At 34.8% G+C, this 23,631-nt stretch overlaps 1 protein-coding gene and 1 long non-coding RNA gene across 2 annotated transcripts in view; one reads left to right on the top strand and one right to left on the bottom strand.

Annotated features, from left to right (window-relative positions):
• LOC133569825 (uncharacterized) overlaps positions 1-23,631 on the bottom strand; it is a 302,296-nt gene that overhangs the window by 71,327 nt on the left and 207,338 nt on the right. The gene's annotated exons all lie outside the window — the stretch shown is intronic.
• bhlhe22 (basic helix-loop-helix family, member e22) lies at positions 14,863-16,556 on the top strand. Its single transcript, XM_061922445.1, has one exon. The coding sequence runs from the start codon at positions 15,168-15,170 to the stop codon at positions 15,999-16,001; it is 834 nt and encodes a 277-aa protein (XP_061778429.1). The 5' UTR covers positions 14,863-15,167; the 3' UTR covers positions 16,002-16,556.

The following is a 23,631-nucleotide window of genomic DNA, read 5'->3' as shown; positions in this document are numbered from 1 at the left end:
GGTGTTACCATTTAGTGGTCAATTGTACGGAATATGTACTGTACTGTGCAATCTACTAATAAAAGTATCTATCAATTAATCAATCAATCAATCACTTGTTATTACATATTTTGGCCAGAGAGGGAGCACTTCAATTTTTTTTACACACACTTGTTATTTCATATGTTGACCATATGAAATGACAAGTGACACACGTCACCATTTTGCATTAAACAGTAAGAATTTTGCATTCAAAAGTAACAATTTTACATAAAAATGCAATAACATTACGAGAAAATATTGCAATATTACAGAAACAGAAAGAACATAAGAAATTGTTCCCAATTTTATAAGAAAATAGTCGACGCATTGTGAGAAAAATACTGCTTTTAGTAAAAAGATTGAATTTTTGTTTATTTACTTTAAGTTATTACAGTATGTCTCTATGTACATATCTATTTAATTTTTTTTAAATTAATCTTGGCGAAAGGCGGCGCATTTCACTTTCTTACACCCACTTGCTATTACATATGTTGGCCAGAGGGGGAGCACTTCATTGTTTTTTTTTACACACACTTGTTATTTCATATGTTGACCCGAGGGGGAGCACTTTTAAAACCGACACAGTCAGTATGAAAAATCGCTCCTTTTTGGGACCACCCACATTTTGATAGATTTCACCACTAGGGGTGCAAATGAGATCTCTATTTTTTGTTTCTTTGTAATGTCTTTGAAGCAGATGACATAGCTTGAGGCAGATGACGTTCGTTCGTCCGTTCGTGTGTTCGTTCGTTCGTTCGTTGGTTAGGAAATGACCAAATTTCAACGGTCAAATCAGCGTCATCAAAAAGCATGTTGTTTCAACGTTGTATTTGTGTTGTAGAATATTGGTTAGGGAATTACCAAATGTCAAAGGTTAAATCAACGTCGTCAAAAAGTGTGTTGTTTCAACGTTGTATTTGTGTTGTAGAATATTGGTTAGGAAATGACCAAATTTCAACACTCAAATCAACGTCAGAACCCAACATTGAATAAACGTTGTCAAAAAGTATGTTGTTTCAACGTTGGATTTGTGTTGTAGAATATTGGTTAGGGAATGACCAAATGTCAATGGTTAAATCAACGTCGTCAAAAGGTGTGTTGTTTCAACGTTGGATTTGTGTTGTAGAATATTGGTTAGGAAATGACCAAATTTCAACACTCAAATCAACGTCAGAACCCAACATTCAATAAACGTCAAAAAGTATGTTGTTTCAATGTTGTATTTGTGTTGTCGAATATTTGTTAGGAAATGACCAATTTTCAACAGTCGAATCAACGTCAGAACCCAACATTGAATAAACGTCATCAAAAAGCATGTTGTTTCAACGTTGGATTTGTGTTGTAGAATATTTGTTAGGAAATGACCAGATTTCAACACTCAAATCAACGTCACAACCCGACATTGAATAAACGTTGTCAAAAATTATGCTGTTTCAACTTTGGATTTGTGTTGTAAAATATTGGTTGGGAAATGACCAAATTTCAACACTCAAATCAACGTCAGAACCCAACATTGAATAAACGTTGTCAAAAATTATGTTGTTTCAACGTTGTATTTGTGTTGTAGAATATTTGTTAGGGAATGACCAAATTTCAATGGTTAAATCAACGTCGTCAAAAAGTGTGTTGTTTCAACGTTGTATTTGTGTTGTAGAATATTGGTTAGGGAATGACCAAATGTCAAAGGTTAAATCAACGTCGTCAAAAACTTTAAAATGTTGCCGATGGTATAATAATAATCAGAATTTTACTCCCAAAATGTCATTGTTTTACAAAAAAAACAAAAAACAAAATTGGCAATATTGTGATAAGTCAGAATTGTATATGACACATGTCACCATTTTGCATTAAACAGTAATAATTTTGCATTCAAAAGTAACAATTTTACATAAAAAAGTAATAACTTTACGAGAAAATATTGCAATATTACAGAAACAGTAAGAACATAAGAAATTGTTCCCAATTTTATAAGAAAATAGTCGACGCATTCTGAGAATAATACTGCTTTTAGTAAAAAAAAAAAAATTTAATTTTTGTTTATTTACTACAAGTTATTACAGTATGTCTCTATGTACATATCTATTTTTTTTTTTTAAATTAATTTTGGCCAAAGGCGGCGCATTTCACTTTCTTACACCCACTTACCATGAATTGATTAACGTGGACCCCGACTTAAACAAGTTGAAAAACTTATTCGGGTGTTACCATTTAGTGGTCAATTGTACGGAATATGTACTGAACTGTGCAATCTACATTATGAAAGTATCTATCAATCAATCAATCAATCAATCAATCACTTGTTATTACATATTTTGGCCAGAGAGGGAGCACTTCAATTTTTTTTACACACACTTGTTATTTCATATGTTGACCATATGAAATAACAAGTGACACACGTCACCATTTTGCATTAAACAGTAAGAATTTTGCATTCAAAAGTAACAATTTTACATAAAAATGCAATAACATTACGAGAAAATATTGCAATATTACAGAAACAGAAAGAACATAAGAAATTGTTCCCAATTTTATAAGAAAATAGTCGACGCATTGTGAGAAAAATACTGCTTTTAGTAAAAAGATTGAATTTTTGTTTATTTACTTTAAGTTATTACAGTATGTCTCTATGTACATATCTATTTAATTTTTTTAAAATTAATTTTGGCCAAAGGCGGCGCATTTCACTTTCTTACACCCACTTGTTATTACATATGTTGGCCAGAGGGGGAGCACTTCATTTTTTTTTTTTACACACACTTGTTATTTCATATGTTGACCCGAGGGGGAGCACTTTTAAAACCGACACAGTCAGTATGAAAAATCGCTCCTTTTTGGGACCACCCACATTTTGATAGATTTCACCACTAGGGGTGCAAATGAGATCTCTATTTTTTGTTTCTTTGTAATGTCTTTGAAGCAGATGACATAGCTTGAGGCAGATGACGTTCGTTCGTCCGTTCGTGTGTTCGTTCGTCCGTTCGTGTGTTCGTTCGTTCGTTCGTTGGTTAGGAAATGACCAAATTTCAACGGTCAAATCAGCGTCATCAAAAAGCATGTTGTTTCAACGTTGTATTTGTGTTGTAGAATATTGGTTAGGGAATGACCAAATGTCAAAGGTTAAATCAACGTCGTCAAAAAGTGTGTTGTTTCAACGTTGTATTTGTGTTGTAGAATATTGGTTAGGAAATGACCAAATTTCAACACTCAAATCAACGTCAGAACCCAACATTGAATAAACGTTGTCAAAAAGTATGTTGTTTCAACGTTGGATTTGTGTTGTAGAATATTTGTTAGGAAATGACCAAATTTCAACAGTCGAATCAACGTCAGAACCCAACATTGAATAAACGTCATCAAAAAGCATGTTGTTTCAACGTTGGATTTGTGTTGCAGAATATTTGTTAGGAAATGACCAGATTTTAACAGTCAAATCAACGTCACAACCCGACATTGAATAAACGTTGTCAAAAATTATGCTGTTTCAACGTTGGATTTGTGTTGTAAAATATTGGTTGGGAAATGAACACATTTCAACCGTCAAATGAACGTCAGAACCCAACATTGATTAAACGCCAAAAAATACGTTGTTTCAACGTTGAATTTGTGTTGTAGAATATTGGTAGGGAAATGACCAAATTTCAACACTCAAATCAACCTCAGAACCCAACATTCAATAAAAGTTGTCAAAAAGCATGTTGTTTCAACGTTGTATTTGTGTTGTAAAATATTGGTTAAGAATATTGGTTAGGAAATGACCAAATTTCAACACCAAATCAACGTCAGAACCCAACATTCAATAAACGTCATCAAAAAGCATGTTGTTTCGACGTTGTATTTGTGTTGTAGAATATTGGTTGGAAATGACCAAATTTCAACGGTCAAATTAACGTCAGAACCCAACATTGATTAAACGCCAAAAAGTATGTTGTTTCAACGTTGTATTTGTGTTGTAGAATATTGGTTGGAAATGACCAAATTTCAACAGTCAAATCAACGTCAGAACCCAACATTCAATAAACGTTGTCAAAAATTATGTTTTTTCAACGTTGTATTTGTGTTGTAGAATATTTGTTAGGGAATGACCAAATTTCAACACTCAAATTAACATCAGAACCCAACATTGATTAAACGCCAAAAAGTATGTTGTTTCAACGTTGTATTTGTGTTGTAGAATATTGGTTGGGAAATGACCAAATTTCAACGGTCAAATCAACGTCAGAACCCAACATTCAATAAACGTTGTCAAAAAGTACGTTGTTTCAACGTTGTATTTGTGTTGTAGAATATTTGTTAGGGGATGACCAAATTTCAACGGTCAAATCAACGTCATCAAAAAGTATGTTGTTTTAACGTTGTATTTGTGTTGTAGAATATTGGTTAGGGAATGAAAATGTCAAAGGTTAAATCAACGTCGTCAAAAAGTGTGTTGTTTCATCGTTGTATTTGTGTTGTAGAATATTGGTTAAGAAATTACCAAATTTCAACACTCAAACCAACGTCAGACCCCAACATTGAATAAACGTTGTCAAAAAGTATGTTGTTTCAACGTTGTATTTGTGTTGTAAAATATTGGTTGGGAAATGACCAAATTTCAACGGTCAAATCAACGTCAGAACCCAACATTCAATAAACGTTGTCAAAAAGCATGTTGTTTCAACGTTGTATTTGTGTTGTAAAATATTGGTTGGGAAATGACCAAAATTCAACACTCAAATCAACGTCAGAACCCAACATTGAATAAACATTGTTAAAAAGTATGTTGTCTCAACATTGTATTTGTGTTAAATGATAGTGGTTGGGAAATGACCAAGTTTCAAAGGTTAAAAATCAACGTCAGAACCTGACGTTGAGTAAATGGCATCAAAAAGCATGTTGTTTCAACGTTGTTTTTGTGTTGTAGAATATTGGTTAGGAAATGACCAAATTTCAACGGTCAAATCAAGATCACAACCCAACATTGAACAAACGTCGTCAAAAAGTATGTTGTTTCAATGTCGTATTTATATTGTAGAATATTGGTTGGGAAATGACCAAATTTCAATGGTCAAATCAACGTCAGAACCTAACATTGATTAAAACTTTGCCAAAAAGCATGTTGTTTTAACGTTGTATTTGTGTTGTAGAATATTGGTTAGGAAATGACCAAATTTCAATGGTCAAATCAATGTCACAACCCGACATTGAATAAACGTTGTAAAAAAGTATGCTGTTTCAACGTTGTATTTGTGTTGTAGAATATTGGTTGGGAAATGACCAAATTTCAACCGTCAAATGAACGTCAGAACCCAACATTGATTAAAACTTAGTCAAAAAGTATGTTGTTTCAATGTTGTATTCTTGTAGAATATTGGTTGAGAAATGACCAAATTTCAACGGTCAAATCAACGTCAGAACCCAACATTGAATAAACATTGATAAAAAGTATGTTGTCTCAACATTGTATTTGTGTTAAATGATAGTGGTTGGGAAATGACCAATTTTCAAAGGTTAAAAATCATTGTCAGAACCTGACGTTGAATAAATGGCATCAAAAAGCATGTTGTTTCAACGTTGTTTTTGTGTTGTAGAATATTGGTTGAGAAATGACCAAATTTCAACGGTCAAATCAAGATTGTCAAAAGCATGTTGTTTCAACATTGTTTTTGTGTTGTAGAATATTGGTTGAGAAAGGACCATATTTCAACGGTCTAATCAACGTCACAACCTGACATTGAATAAACGTCGTCAAAAGACATGTTTCAACGTTGTATTTGTGTTGTAGAATATTGTTTGGGAAATGACTTTGCAGCTCTACAAACTTTACACAATACCTAGTACTTTTATTTACTCATCATACTTGAAAGCCCTTTCCAGTACCTTGCAGTACTATCTACCTATCATGCTTAAAATCTATTCCTAGTACCTGGTAGTACTACTTATCAAGCATGCCTGTAAGCCATTTCTAGTACTTGGTAGTACGATCTACCCAGCATACTTGAAAGCCATTTCTAGTACCTCGCAGTACTATCTACCTATCATGCTCAAAATCTATTCCTAGTACCAGTACTAATCACGCATCATACTTGAAATCTTTTTCTAGTACCTTGTAGTACTATCTGCTAATCATACTTGAAATCTCTTTCCAGTACCTGATAGTACTATCTGCAGATCATATTTGAAATCTGTATCTGGTACCTGGTAGTACTTTCTGACAAACCTGCTTTGAAGCCATTTCAAGTACCGGGTAGTACTATTGTTCTCATGCATTATTCTTAAAATCTATTTCTAGTACCTATATACCTACCATGCTTGGAAGCAATTTTTAGTACCTGGTAGTACTATCTACTCACCATGCTTGGAGGATATTTCTAGTACCTGGTAGTACCATCAACTCCGCACACTTGGAAACTATTTCTAGTACCTGCTAGTACTACCTATCCAGCATGCTTGGAAGTTGATTTAGTACATGGTGGTACTATCTACCCAGCATACTTGGAAGCTACACATAGCCCATCCTAGTATTAGTACTGTATGTAGCCAGCATGCTTGGAAGCAGTTTCTAGTACCTTCTGGTATCTGATCACAGTGAAGACCAAGTAGAACAACATTGAGAAGAAAAAGTACTATGCAGTAGAAATGTAACTAACACATTTTAAAGGGTTGGATGCCAAAAGTGGTACAACAAGTACAAATAATTGTTACCTTGGCAGCATTTAGGTATACGAGTGTACAGTATGTAGTATACAGTATGCATTTTATGAGTGTATAGTATGCAGTATATGAGTATACAGTGTATGAGTGTACAGTATGCAGTGTATGAGTATACAGTGTATGAGTGTACAGTATGTAGTATACAGTATGCAGTTTATGAGTGTATAGTATGCAGTATATGAGTATACAGTGTATGAGTGTACAGTATGCAGTGTATGAGTATACAGTATGTAGTATACAGTATATGAGTAAAGAATGCAGTATATGAGTATGCAGTTTATAAGTGCACAGTATGCAGTATATGAGTATACAGTATGCAGTGTATGAGTGTACAGTATGCAGTGTATGAGTATACAGTATGCACTATGAGTATACAGTATGCACTATGAGTGTACAGTATACACTGAGTGTACAGCATGCAGTATATGAGTATACAGTATGCAGTATATGAGTATAAAGTATGCAATATATTAGTATACCGTATGCAGTATATGAGTATACAGAATGCAGTATATGAATATACAGTATGCAGTATGAGTGTACAGTATGCACTATGAATGTACAGTGTGCAGTATATTAGTGTGCAGTATGTGGGTGTACAGTATGTAGTATATGAGTATACAGTTTGCAGTATATGAGTGTACAGTATGCATTATATGAGCATACAATATGCAGTATATGAATGTATAGTATGCAGTATACAGTGTACAGTATGTAGTGTATGAGTGTACTGTATGCAGTATATTAGTATACAGTATGCAGTGTACAGTATGTAGCGTATGAGTGTACAGCATGAAGTATATGAGTATACAGTATGCAGTATATGAGTATTCAGTATGCAGTATATGAGTACACAGTATGCAGTATATTAGTATAGAGGCGGAATAATACTATGAGTGTACAGTATGCAGTATATGAGTATGCAGTGTATGAGTGTACAGTATGCAGTATATGAGTATGCAGTGTATGAGTGTACAGTATGCAGTATATGAGTATGCAGTGTATGAGTGTACAGTATGCAGTATATGAGTATGCAGTGTATGAGTGTACAGTATGCAGTATATGAGTATGCAGTACATGAGTGTACAGTATGCAGTATATGAGTATGCAGTACATGAGTGTACAGTATCCAGTAAATAGTATGCAGTATATGAGTGTACAGTAGGCAGTATATAATATGCAGTGTATGAGTGTACAGTATGCAGTATATAAGTATGCAGTATATGAGTAAGCAGTATATGAGTGTACAGTATCCAGTATATAAGTATGCAGTGTATGAGTGTACAGTATGCAGTATATAAGTATGCAGTATATGAGTATGCAGTGTATGAGTGTACAGTATGCAGTATATAAGTATGCAGTATATGAGTATGCAGTGTATGAGTGTACAGTATCCAGTATATAAGTATGCAGTATATGAGTGTACAGTATCCAGCATATAGTATGCAGTATATGAGTGTACAATATCCAGTATATAAGTATGCAGTGTATGAGTATGCAGTATATGAGTGTACAGTATGCAGTATAAAAGTATGCAGTATAAAAGTATGCAGTGTATGAGTGTACAGTATGCAGTATAAAAGTATGCAGTATATAAGTATGCAGTGTATGAGTGTACAGTATGCAGTATATGAGTATGCAGTATATGAGTATGCAGTACATGAGTGTACAGTATGCAGTATATGAGTATGCAGTATATGAGTATGCAGTACATGAGTGCACAGTATCCAGTAAATAGTATGCAGTATATGAGTGTACAGTAGGCAGTAAATAATATGCAGTATATGAGTGTACAGTATGCAGTATATAAGTATGCAGTATATGAGTATGCAGTACATGAGTGTACAGTATCCAGTAAATAGTATGCAGTATATGAGTGTACAGTATGCAGTATATAAGTATGCAGTATATGAGTAAGCAGTATGAGTGTACAGTATCCAGTATATAAGAATGCAGTGTATGAGTGTACAGTATGCAGTATATAAGTATGCAGTATATGAGTATGCAGTGTATGAGTGTACAGTATGCAGTATATAAGTATGCAGTATATGAGTATGCAGTATATGAGTGTACAGTATCCAGCATATAGTATGCAGTATATGAGTGTACAATATCCAGTATATAAGTATGCAGTGTATGAGTATGCAGTATATGAGTGTACAGTATGCAGTATAAAAGTATGCAGTATATAAGTATGCAGTGTATGAGTGTACAGTATGCAGTATAAAAGAATGCAGTATATAAGTATGCAGTGTATGAGTGTACAGTATGCAGTATATGAGTATGCAGTATATGAGTATGCAGTACATGAGTGTACAGTATGCAGTATATGAGTATGCAGTATATGAGTATGCAGTACATGAGTGTACAGTATCCAGTAAATAGTATGCAGTATATGAGTGTACAGTAGGCAGTAAATAATATGCAGTATATGAGTGTACAGTATGCAGTATATAAGTATGCAGTATATGAGTATGCAGTACATGAGTGTACAGTATCCAGTAAATAGTATGCAGTGTATGAGTGTACAGTATGCAGTATAAAAGAATGCAGTATATAAGTATGCAGTGTATGAGTGTACAGTATGCAGTATATGAGTATGCAGTATATGAGTATGCAGTACATGAGTGTACAGTATGCAGTATATGAGTATGCAGTATATGAGTATGCAGTACATGAGTGTACAGTATCCAGTAAATAGTATGCAGTATATGAGTGTACAGTAGGCAGTAAATAATATGCAGTATATGAGTGTACAGTATGCAGTATATAAGTATGCAGTATATGAGTATGCAGTACATGAGTGTACAGTATCCAGTAAATAGTATGCAGTATATGAGTGTACAGTATGCAGTATATAAGTATGCAGTATATGAGTAAGCAGTATGAGTGTACAGTATCCAGTATATAAGAATGCAGTGTATGAGTGTACAGTATGCAGTATATAAGTATGCAGTATATGAGTATGCAGTGTATGAGTGTACAGTATGCAGTATATAAGTATGCAGTATATGAGTATGCAGTGTATGAGTGTACAGTATCCAGTATATAAGTATGCAGTATATGAGTGTACAGTATCCAGCATATAGTATGCAGTATATGAGTGTACAGTATCCAGTATATAAGTATGCAGTGTATGAGTATGCAGTATATGAGTGTACAGTATGCAGTATAAAAGTATGCAGTATATAAGTATGCAGTGTATGAGTGTACAGTATGCAGTATAAAAGTATGCAGTATATAAGTATGCAGTGTATGAGTGTACAGTATGCAGTATATAAGTATGCAGTATATGAGTGTACAGCATCCAGTATATAAGTATGCAGTATATGAGTGTATAGTATACAGTATGCCCTGTACAGTATGCAGTATATGAGTATGCAGTGTATGAGTGTACAGTATGCAGTATATAAGTATGCAGTATATGAGTATGCAGTATATGAGTGTACAGCATCCAGTATATAAGTATGCAGTATATGAGTGTATAGTATACAGTATGCCCTGTACAGTATGCAGTATATAAGTATGCAGTGTATGAGTGTACAGTATGCAGTATATAAGTATGCAGTGTATGAGTGTAATGTGATGTTTACGTGCTGCTAAAGTATATTCATGTTGACGAGCTGTCCTCCTCCCTCCTCGTTAGCAAAGTGCTGACAGGAAGTAATAGTCTACAAGGCGAGGCGTCCATCTTGTCTCATTAGGCCGACCTGATCGGCCATGAAGGTGTTCTCTACACGTCCACAAATGAAACCTCTTCCTCTGCTGCTCGCCACGTGTGTGCCCACTCTTTGGACCCCGAGAAATGAGCAGGAAATGGAATTGGAGCCGCTGTTGTATTTGGGAGGCGTCCTCTCAGCTTTACGCAACATCTTACATCATAATACATTATATTATATTACATTACATTATAATACATTATATTACATTACATTATAATACATTATATTATATTACATTACATTATAATACATTATATTATATTACATTACATTATAATACATTATATTACATTCCATTACACGCCTCAATGAATGGAACCTGAAAATAAATGAACTTAATTGGCAACACATGGTGGAAATATTGCAACAAACAAGCCATGAAACTAAGGCGTGCATTTAAGTGTTTTTTTTTTTATTATAACAATTTAAATTTTTAATTAAAATATATTTTTTTATTTCAATTCAACATGCTGTTTTATTACAATCAAAATCTTTTAATATAATTTCATGTGTTGATTACAATTTGACATATTTTGATGTAATTTAACACGTTTTACAATTTAACTTGCTGTTTCTATTTCAATTGAACATTATTACAATTTAACACTTTTTATTAGAATATAACATGTTTTATTACAATCTAAAATTATATTTTTATTACAATTTAACATTTTTATTACAACCTAAAATGCAGTTTTTTAGTAAGGTTAAAAAACTACAAATTTAATTACAAAAAAAATATTTATTATAATATTATTTATTTAACATTTATATAAAATATTTATAATTTCAATTACAATTAAATGTGCATGTAACACGTTTCATTCGATGTTTTAATTAAAATTTTAAATTATTACAATTCACACTTTTTACTGTCTAGCATAATATTCCAATTTAACATCTGCATTAGAATTGAACAGATTTTTATTATATTTCATTATGTTTTATTATGTTTCTTATAATAGTCAATTATATTAAAATTTAACATGTTTTATTACAATTAACATATTTTATTTGTAACTTAACATGTTTGTATTACAATTTAACATAATTGTACCACAATTATTACAGTCCAACATATTACAATTAACATGTTTTATTATTACATTATATATATATATATATATATATATATATAAACAACTTTTATGACAGTCTAACATTAGAATGTAACATGTTTTATTAACAATAAGATGTTTTGCAATTTAACACGTTTTATTTCATAAACATGTTTTATTTTGATTAAACATGTTTTACTATGGCTTAAAATGTGTTTTTAATGCAATTTAAAAGGTTTGTTACAATTTCACATGTTTTTACAATTTAACACGCTGTTTTTAGTCAAATTAAATATTTAATATTAGAATTCAACATGCAGTTTTATTACAATCTAACACGCTGTTTTTGATAAATAAAAAAATTACAAATTTAATTCCAAATACGCATCTTTATAATAATTATAATCATAACTATATAACATTTATATCAAATTGTTATAATTTTAATTACAATTAATTGCGCAGTTTTTAGTAAAATGTAACATGTTTCATTATAATTTGACATTTTTAAAAAATTAAAATTCAACATGTTATTACAATTTCCACTTTTTGCATTCTAGCATATGTTCATTTTAATTAAAAGAGTTTTTTATTATAATTATTTAAATTTCTTAAAATACTAACATATTACAATTTACCATGTTTTATGTGTAACTTAACATGTGTGTATAACAATTATTATTACAATCAAACATTACAATTAACATGTTTTATTACAACATATTTGTATATGTTAATGTTTTTCACATTTTGCTTTCAATTTAACATTTTTTTTTTTACAATTTGTAAAACAGTCTAACGTTAGAATGTTACATGTTTTATTACAAATACAATGTTTGATAATTTAACATGTTTTATTTTATAAACATATATTATTTTGATTAAACATGTTTTATCATGGTTTGAATGTTTTTAAGTCGACTTAAACTATTTGTTCCAATATTAAACGTTTTATTTGAATTTAACATGCTGGTTTTTATTACAATTTAAAACGTGTATTTTAGAATTCAACATTTTGTTTGTATTACCATTTAACACGTTTATTAGAATTCAATAAATATAAAAGTTGTTTCATAATTGAACATGTTTTATTACAAGCTGAATTATTTTTTATTACAATTGAACATGTTTTTAAAAATATATTTTAGTTCAACAATGATTGTTTTGATCAATGAACATTCTGGATCGCAAATTAAGTTACTGTTGCTGTAGTATCGCCTAAAAGCCGCTAGATGTCAGTGCAAGCACGAGTTTAGGAGGCCGTCAACATCATTGCGTGTCGAATGTTATTTGAAGGAAGTCGTCGGAAATAATATAACATACGAAACAAGAAAAACAAATTAAAAAGGAACATAAATAAGTCACAAAAATTAAAAAAATACTTGAGGTATTTTTACAATATTGTAAAATTCTACATGTATTATTTATCACTTTGTTGGAGCATAATCATGTTTTTATTTTAGATGTACATTCAAATTAGAAAGTGGAATCATGACATTTAAGGCAGGAAATACAACTACAAGCTGACATTAAAACATGGCTAAATAATTATTGGACACATCTATTTCAATAACCGCCTCTAGAAAATAATGGATGGATGGGAGACAGGTGGAGAGAGAGAGTGAGAGACAGAGAGAGAGAGAGAGAGAGAAAGAGAGTGAGAGGAAGAGAGAGCAAGAGAAATAAAAAGAGAAAGAGCAAGAGAGAAGAAGAGAAAAAAGTGAGAGAAAGAGAAGAGAGAAAAAGAGAGAAAGAGAAAAATAGAGAGAGGAGAAAGAGAGAAAAAGAGCAAGAGAGAAAGGGCGAGAGAAAGAGACAGAGCAAAAGAGAGAGAAAGAGAAAGGAAAAGAAAGAGAAAAAGAAAGAATGAGAAAGAGAGTGAGCGAGAGGGAATGAGAGAAAGAGATAAAAAGAGAGAAAGAGAGAAAAAAGAGAAAGAGGAAGAGTAAAAGGGAAAGAGTGAGGAAGAACGAGAGAGAGAGAGAGAAAGTAAGAGAGAGATAAAGACAAAGAGAAAGAGAGCGAGAGAAAAAGAGCAAGAGAAAGAGAAAGCAAGAGAAAGAGAGTGAGAGAAAGAGAGAGAGAAAGAGAGAGCAAGAAAAAGAGGGAAAAAGAAAGATAAAGAAAGAGCAAGAGAAAAAGAGTGAGAGAAAGAGAAGAGAGAAAGAGAGAAAGAGAGAGGAAAACAGCAAGAAAGACAGAGCAAGAGGAAAAAGAAAGAGAGAGAGTTTAAACGAGAGAGAGAAAAAGAGCAAGAGAGAGCAAGAGAAAGAGACAGAGCAAAAGAGAGATAGAGAAAGAGGAAAGAAAAAGAAAGAAAAAGAAAGAAAGAGAAAGAGAGCGGGAACGAGAGAAAATGATAGAAAGACAGAAAGAGAAAGAGACAGAAAGGAGAAAGGGAGAAAGAGAGACCAAAAAGAGTAAAAGAAAGAGGAAGAGTAAAAGAGAAAGAGAGTGAGAGAGAAAGAGAAGGAGAAGGAGAGAGAAAGAAACAGAGATAAAGTAATAGAGAGAGAAAGAGAGAGAGAAAGAGAGAAATAGTCAAATAAAGGCCCTGTCATGAGATGGCGACTTGTCCAGGGTGCACATCGGCTTCCGTGCGATTGTAGCTGATATGGGCACCAGCGCCCCCCGTGACCCCAAAGGCAATAAGCGGTAGGAAAATGGATGGATGGATGGAAATAGAGAAGGAGCGAGATAGAAAGATGAAGAGAGAAAGAGGGAGAGAGAAAGAAAGAAAGAGAGAGAGTAAAAGAGAAAGAAAAAGAAAGAGACAAAGAGAGAAAGATGTAGAGAAATAGAGAAAGAGAGAAAAAGAGGGAACGATAGAGAAAGAGAGAGACACAAAGAGAGCGAACGAGTGAGCAAAAGAGAGAGAGCGAAAAAGAGAGCGAAAGAGAAAGAGAGGAGAGAAAAAGAGATAGTGAGAGAGAGTGTGAATGAGTGAGTGAGGGGAAGACAGAGGGAGAGAGAGAATCTCCTCCTCTTTTTTACATCTCAGCTGACAAGTTGAGCAAAGCTTCAGTGACACAATCAAACTCTCAAACACACACACACACACACACACACACACACACACACACACACACACACACACACACACACACACACACACACACACACACACACACACACACACACACACACACACACACACACACACACACACACACACACACACACACACACACACACACACACACACACACACACACACACACACACACACACACACACACACACACACACACACACACACACACACACACACACACACACACACACACACACACACACACACACACACACACACACACACACACACACACACACACACACACACACACACACACACACACACACACACACACACACACACACACACACACACACACACACACACACACACACACACACACACACACACACACACACACACACACACACACACACACACACACACACACACACACACACACACACACACACACACACACACACACACACACACACACCCAGAGTACATAGTGACATACACACACCGGCAGGCAGGCAGAGAGAGAGTGTGTGAGGTGTTAAGAAGGTGGTAGTGAGGCGGACTAGGACCAGGACCAGGACTAGGAGCAGGACTAGGAGCAGGACTAGGAGAAGGAGAAGGGGCAGGAGAAGGCGAGTCATGGACCGCAGGATGAACTTGAGCGGCGGCGCGGCTGCAGACATTTTCCACAAAACTCTGAGCGCCGTGTCCGGTAAGAAGATGGACCCCTTCCGAACCGGCATGGAGCTTCCCCCGCGGGACCACCACGACTCACCCATCGGCTGCTTCGACCACCAGGGCGACTCGGACCCCATCCAGCCGGGCGGTCTGGCTGGGGTCCGAGGCGGCGCCCTGGGGTTACCCACCGGCTCTCTGTGCGTCAAGTACGGGGAGAGCGCCAACCGGGCGGCAGCAGCAGCGGCGGCGGCTGCGGCGGAGAGCAGCGGCGGCGAGCAGAGCCTGGACGACGACAGCGACGGCCGCTGCGACATGGTGCTCCTGGCCGACCCTCGGACCGGCATCCCGGGCAAGGCGGAGGGCGGCAAGAAGACCAAGGAGCAGAAGACCCTGCGGCTCAACATCAACGCCCGGGAGCGGCGGAGGATGCACGACCTGAACGACGCGCTGGACGAGCTGCGGGGGGTCATCCCGTACGCGCACAGCCCCTCCGTGCGTAAACTCTCCAAAATCGCCACCTTGCTGCTGGCCAAGAACTACATCCTCATGCAGGCGCAGGCCCTGGAGGAGATGCGGCGGCTGGTGGCCTACCTCAACCAGGGTCAGGCCATCTCCGCCGCCTCCATACCGGCCACCACCGCGCTGGCCGCGCCGCCCGGCCTGGGCGCCTACGAGCAGCCGGCCGGCTTCCCCTTCCCCGCCGCCGGGGTGGCGTCGTCCTCCTGCCCGGACAAGTGCTCCCTGTTCGGCTCGGCCGCCTCCAGCCTGTGCAAGCAGTGCACCGACAAGCCTTAGCCCCGCGCGGCCTCCGCTTCTTGGGACACTTTAGGAGACCGAGACCGGCAAGGTTAGCGACTTCTACCGATCGATACTTTTGTAATATTTACATCTTTTTGGTTGAGACGAGACTTGATTGTGTACATAAGTCATCCTTCAAGTGCTGCTGCGAATGAGAGTGGAGACCAAAACAGCTTTTTTTTGGACGTTTTTTGCTGACCTGACAAATTTTTTTTTTTTTTCTTTTTTTTTAGGGTTGGGGTTCACCTTTTTCTGCTGCTTCCATTTTTTTTTTTTTTTTGTTTTTACATTTTTTTATTGGCTTCTCAATCAGAGAGTTGTAGAACATGAAGAATGTGACAAAGAAGGAACTTCTTCATTCCTATACAGACTTTTGTGTTTTTAATTTATTTCAATTTGCACATGGTGGTCTTATGATTATTATTATTAATTATAATAATATTTGATGGATGCTTGTCAGGTCAAGGGGATCCGTGTCGGTATTTCACTTATTCTACGCGCAGAGGGCCCGTTTGTATGTATTTGAGTGTGGAAAAGCTTTATTAAAATATTTTCAACAACAGAAAAAACCCCCACTCTTTATTCTTTATTTCATCTTTGAAAAAAAACGCATTTCATTTAATAATAAAAATGGTATTTTAGGAAAAAAAATTGTGGATAAAAATTGAAAAAAACACGATATTTGTGCATGAAAATCAAAGGTGCAGATGTCAGCATCATGGTCAGGGGGAGGCTTTTTCCGCCTCGATTTTATTATATGGATTAAAAAATTTAAAAAAGCACAAAAGTCCAGCGATAGGACGATTTGTTGCAAGAACGAGGCCTTCACTGAGTCTGTGACGCGTTATTCCTACAACAAGGCCGCTGTGTCGCCTTTAATCCCGTCACTTTTTGCATATTCCTTGAATTCGAAGCCGGAATAATCAGGAGAATTAAAAAAAAAAAAGTTTGGGTGTGATGAAAAGTGTTTAGTGGGGGGAAAAAAAATCACATTTTACTCTCGAGATGCAACACAACAAGTGGGTGTAAGTGTGTGTGTGTGTGTGTGAAAGAAGAGAATCAGGAGGGCCTCACATACTTTGCTGTTTCTTATCTTCATGCATGATAAAGACCCATTTTTTATGTCCATTTTAGACAATCTAATTAGGTTTTGAACTAACACCGCATGGATGCCTTGGATGATGAAATGTGTCAGAAAAGCAAAATAAAGACAATAAAGGGTGATATATAATAAAAATATACATGTGCAGTTAAATGCTCAGGAATCAAAATGTATCTTGATGACTCTATATACATACACACACACACACATACATATATATGTATGTATACATATATACATATATATGTATACATACATATATACATATATACATACATATACATACATTTATATATATGTATACATATACATGTATACATACATATATATATGTATATATATATATATACATACATATACACATACATACATATATACATGTATGTATACATATATATATATATATATACATACACACACAATATATACATATATATATATACACACACATATACATATATACATACATATATATACACATACATATATATACATACATACATACGTACGTATACATATGTATGTACATATACATATATACATTCATGTGTATATACATATATATACACATATATACATACATATTTACATATATATACACATATGTATATTTACACACGTGTGTATATATATATATATATATAAATATGTGTGTATATAAATACACACACAGATATATATACATAAATATATATATACACACATATACATACACACACATATACATACACATACATATATCCACATATATATATATATATATATATATATATACACACATACATACATATATACATATATGTATATATATATATATATTAATATATATAAATGTATATGTATACATACACACATAAATGCCTGTGATGAGGTGGCGACTTGTCCAGGGTGTACACCACCTTCCGCCCAAATGCAGCTGAGATAGGCTCCAGCACTTCCCGCCGCGACCTCGAAAGGGACAAGCAGTAGAAAATGGATGAATGGATCCATATACATATATATAAAATCCCCTGACGAGCAGGGAAACCTGCAAGACAGGCTTGTAGGCATGATGTAGCCTCTGTGTTTTTTCCTGACCTAACGTATATATATATATATATATATATATATATATATATATATATATATATATATATATATATATATATATATATATATATATATAAACATACACACACACTTTTTGGACAATGTGTTTGGTATGTAAACACCAATACATTTCTGTATGACTACAAAAAGGTAATGTTTGCACTCATGAGGATGAGAGAAATGTATTTCCCATTCAGGTCTTCAGCTGAAAAAAGCTCAGACAAAGCTGACTTTTATGTGAAAAAAAAAAGACCTATTATGTTTTTTCAACTATCTGGAATATTCCAAGAACCATCGTCATATTCTGTTGAAACTTTTTCTGTTTTTAAAGTATGTCAAAACAGGAGAAAACCGATGAAAGGCAGCAAACTTGCGCATAACATGCTGGTGGTGTTGGGTTTTAAAAGTACATTTAAAATGTAACAACACGTGTAAAATGATATTTTCTTGCAAAATTTACAACTATGTTTTATAGAATTTACACTTTTTCTTTAAAATCCTCATAAAAGCATCATGACAAATATGCAATACTGCAACTTATTCTCACAATATTAACAACAATTTCAAATACAACCACTTAATTTTAAAAATATATTTAGCAATATTACAAACTCTTTTTTGTGGTATTACCACTACATTTGGATGAAAATACAATTATTTAAATACATTAAACTATTCTTGTAGTATTACCACAACATTTTAACATGACATTTAAAGAAATTATTTCCAAGCATCCTAATAAAAATATACTATAATCCAATATGTTTTTTTGTATAATAGTAAAATCTATTTTTTAAAGCAAACTAAATAAAATCAAATAAAACTACATAAAAAAATTACTATTTATTTTTGTAATATTACAACAAATTTAAATAATACTTTTAATTTAAATGTAATTTTACAATGTCTTATACAATGATTATTTTTCTTTTAAAAACAAACACAATTATGTTTTTTCTGACTACCTTTTTCTTGAAAAAACATTTCGTGTAAAATGATCAAATCTCCCAATCAGTACTTTCACTGGTATTAGTAATTAAAAAAAATGCATTGGGGCATGATATTAAATCATGTATTTTGAGTGTAAATTTTTCTGCATAGAGGATGCAATAATCAACCCCAAACACCCAAAATTGACTTTTATTTGGTCATCTCAAAGACTCTTTAGGTTCTGATATGTGCAGCAAAAACAAAAAAAAAGCATGTTTTTGGAATATTGTGACCCTTTCAGCCACGTTTCACACCAAAATCATGGAGTTCATTCAAGCCAATTTGCATAATTGGCTGCGGAATTTTTAAAGCGGAATCGTCAGCAGTCTTGAGGTGATTTGGCGTTCCTCTCTTTAAATCTGAACCATAAATGATGTGTGATTATCCACAATTGTTGGCTAACATGGCTAACTCCATCTGCCTGCGTATTAATCAGATTAAAAATCCCACAATCCCCTAATCCTTGTTTACTCAGCCGCCGTAATCTGATGTGCTTTTATTGTGGCGGGATTAAAACGCCAAAAGTGTTGTGTTCATATTTTTTCCGGGTGTTGTTGAACAATGTGAAGGTTGGTCCTAAAAAGTCTTCATCTGTGGGATGAATGGAAAATATTCGGAGTTGTGTTCTAACCTGGACCTCCTTAAATGTGTTTGTGCAGCCAGGGGAAGGATGGAGGGATCATTTAACCTTATCAATATGCACATCAACACCTACTCGCTTCATTAAGGTGGATCTCATCTCCCGCCTCTCCTGTTCATTAAACTGCGGCCTCCGCGTCCAAATAAAGAGATGACACCCTAATAACTGTCGCTGGTGGCACGCACGAACACACACACACACACACACACACACACACACACATTTGTAACCTTCTTCAGACCTCCGAAAAATGCCTATCTCTTTAGGACCCCTCTTTCTAGTTATATAAAAGTTTGTATTATCAACATTAATAATATGCCAATATAAAAAAAACTTTGTTGTGAAAAATGAGTTGGAATTTCACAAGAAAAAGGTCACAATTTCACAAGTAAAACTTAGAATTTTGGCAGAGTTATAACAAAACTCGTAATTTTATTTAGCACAAGTCAAAATTTTACAAGGAAAACTGAACATTTGTGCAATATTATGATAAAAGTTGTAATTTTACTCAATAACAGTCGCAATTTCACAAGTAAAGCTTAAAATTCTGGCAATTTTATGAAAAGAGCCCTAATTTTACTCGACAAAAGTCACAATTTTATAAGAAAACTTTACAATTTTGGGAATATTATAATAATAATCGGGATTTCACTTGGCAAAATGATGACAAAAGTCATCATTTTACTGTAAAAGGTAACTGTTAATGGCCACTTTCACCAAGAGGATTCCCGAGCGCGGCCACCACTGCTGCTCACTGCTCCCCTCACCTTCCAGTGGGTGGAACAAGGGGACTGGTCAAATGCAGAGTGTGTGACTATCAGTGGTAGTTTAACTTCAACTATATTCTTAGTACCATAGTGTATTTGTTCAACCTATGGTCACATACGGGACGCGGGTTGTCTTACATCAGCACCGGAAGTCGTCAAATCAGCTGTTCACCTGGCGGGTTTTTTCGACGATGAATAGGGAAGTCCTGTAGCTGCCGTCTTGGTTTATCATATAATTGCTGCCTTTGCACCTGTCAATGTTGACTTTTGTATGCACATTAAATCAACAAAAAAATCCTGACTTTGGAGCAATGTTCACGGACTCTAGTATTTGGCTCTCTATTAGATGCAATGGTTTTCCATATTGCGACCATGATTTATGTCCCAACTTGTTCACCGGTCCTCATATGGAAGGCATGTCTCCTTGTTGATGTCTCAAGAAGGGTAGACATACAAGAACACACACACTTATATTTGTAACCTTTTGAAACCTCCGAAAAATGACGACCTCTATAGGACCACCCTTTCTAGATATATAAAGATGTGTATTTACAACATTAATATATATATATATATTATATATATACATATATATATATACTATGCCAGGATAAAAAAGCTTTTTGGGAAAAATTAGTTGGCATTTCACAAGAAAAAGTTCTCAATTTTCAAGAGCAAAACTTAGAATTTTGGCAGAGTTATAACAAAAGTAGTAATTTTACTCAGCGCAAGTCCAAATTTTACAAGAAAAACTGAACATTTGTGCAATATTATGATAAAAGTTTGAATTTTACTCAATAGCAGCCGCAATTTCACAAGAAAAGCTTAAAATTCTGTCAATTTTATTAAAAAAGAGCCCTAATTTTACTCGACAAAAGTCACAATTTTATAAGAAAACTTTACAATTTTGGCAATATTATAATAATAATCGGGATTTTACTTGTCAAATTTATGAAAAGTCTTAAGGTTTATATACATACACACACATATATATATATATATATATATATATATATACACAAGTCATAATTTTACTGTAGAAGGTAACTGTCATTGGCCACTATCACCAAAATGATTCCCGAGCGCGGCCACCACTGCTGCTCACTGCTCCCCTCACCTTCCAGTGGGTGGAACAAGTGGATGGGTCAGATGTAGAGTTTTTTTTTTTAGGATTAATAGGGAAGTCCCTTAGCTGCCATCTTATTTTATCATATCATTGCTGCCTTTGCACCTGTCAATGTTGACTTTTGTATGCACATTAAATCAACAAAAAAATCCTGACTTTGGAGCAATGTTCACGGACTGTAGTATTTGGCTCTATATTAGATGCAATGGTTTTCTATATTGGGACCATGATTTATGTCCCAACTTGTTCACCGGTCCTCATATGGAAGCTACTTCTCCTTGTTTGTCTCAAGAAGGGTAGAAATATAAGAACACACACACGTACACGCACACACACTTCGAAGAGCAACAAGCCAATGATAATATAGTACAGTAATAATAATAATGTGATGACATCATCTTGTTTACATGCTTATTGGGTAACAGGTTTGTAATCTGGGGATTGAGATCGACTGTAAACAAGGTCACTAACACATTTTTTTCATAAAATGTGTCCGGATCTTTATTAACGCTTGAGACTAAACATCTTGGAAATGAACAGTTAAAAAGTTGAATGTTTATCATCTGGAAGGCCAAATGCAGCGGATCAAAGTGTGAAGTTGTCGTACTGATACTGGAGCGCTGGATACCGATACTGATCCGATATCGGCTCGATTTCATTAAATTGTGGCAAGGTTTGATGAAGAGAAAACAATGGCAGGTGTGGAAACCACTAACCTATTTTTTAATAACCGCCTGGAATGCACTGTCTTCAGGTTGATGTGGAGTGGCAATAGTTTTTGGCGACACCAAGTGACATTCATTCATAAAGTTAAGCACAAAACATGGATTCACATCCAAATTCTGAATCGACCCATAATTTTAATTTTTTATTTTTTTATTTCTATAGGCATTAAAAAAAAAGAAAACATTTTTATGCAACCAGAGTGAGGTCTTCTAAACTAAAACCTGTTTTGAAAAAGTTTCAATATAGTTATTAAACCAATTAACACAATGCAAGAATCGGTTTGAAGCAAAATTGTTTAATTAAAGATCGATTCCGTACCTCACGACGCAGTACGTTGAATGATGCGGACACGTTTGTTACTGGAAATGTTCCAATACCCTTGTATGTGTGAGTAGTATGCAACTGTAATTATTTTAAACTTGATTCTATTGACAAATGTGCCGGTTTTACACTAAAATATGATTAGTACGCATGTCAAGCTTGCGTGCTCGGCTGTTGCGTAGCTGCTGGCGCCTGGTAGCCTACAGCCTAGCATGTTTACCTTTTGAACTGGACTAAAATGGAAGAAAAGGAGATGGCCATTAAGTCGATCGCCAGCCAGGCGGTAAAAAAAAAATAGATCATCAATCTTCACTATGACATCACTTGATTGAAATTCGCGGCTCGTGAGATTATTAACAAAAAAAAAAACGACCGACAGGAAGGCAAGCAACACTTTTATTTCAACATTATTGTGCTGTCAAAACCCCACGGTTCCTGTCTTCACAATAAAAGCTCTGCTCCATCCTGTCTGCGCTAACAAGATAAGAGTCTCAGAAATATAGCAAGCTAAAGAGTTAGCCGTCAATATAATTCTTGTAAAGTGTACACAACAGAGTATGCAAAAAGCAACCACTTTCATGTGGTTTTGGACAGAAATTAGGATTTATTAATTAGAAATGTTCTCCTCCATGAAAACATCCTGTCTGATTCCAACCAGTGCAAGTCATCAGAATCAGGTGATACACCAACTTATGTTCTTGTCTCCATGAGAGTGATAACTATCCGAGTACACAAGGGGCCTGAATCTCCAGTGATAATACTACTTGTAAGAAACTATTGAGCCACAAGCTGCTTCACGTTCTGGGTTAGCGAGGTTCGGGGTCACGGCGGTTCTCTAACCCATCCCAGTTCACAAGTATACAGTA

This window comes from Nerophis ophidion, linkage group LG15, assembly GCF_033978795.1.
Source record: "Nerophis ophidion isolate RoL-2023_Sa linkage group LG15, RoL_Noph_v1.0, whole genome shotgun sequence".
NCBI lineage: Eukaryota > Metazoa > Chordata > Actinopteri > Syngnathiformes > Syngnathidae > Nerophis > Nerophis ophidion.
Note: the sequence above shows the minus strand (reverse complement) of the source record. Positions and strands in the feature narration are given on the sequence as shown.

What these genes read in the sequence shown, in the direction of transcription:
- bhlhe22 (XM_061922445.1), top strand. Translation starts at nt 15,168, where the DNA reads ATGGACCGCAGGATGAACTTGAGCGGCGGCGCGGCTGCAGACATTTTC.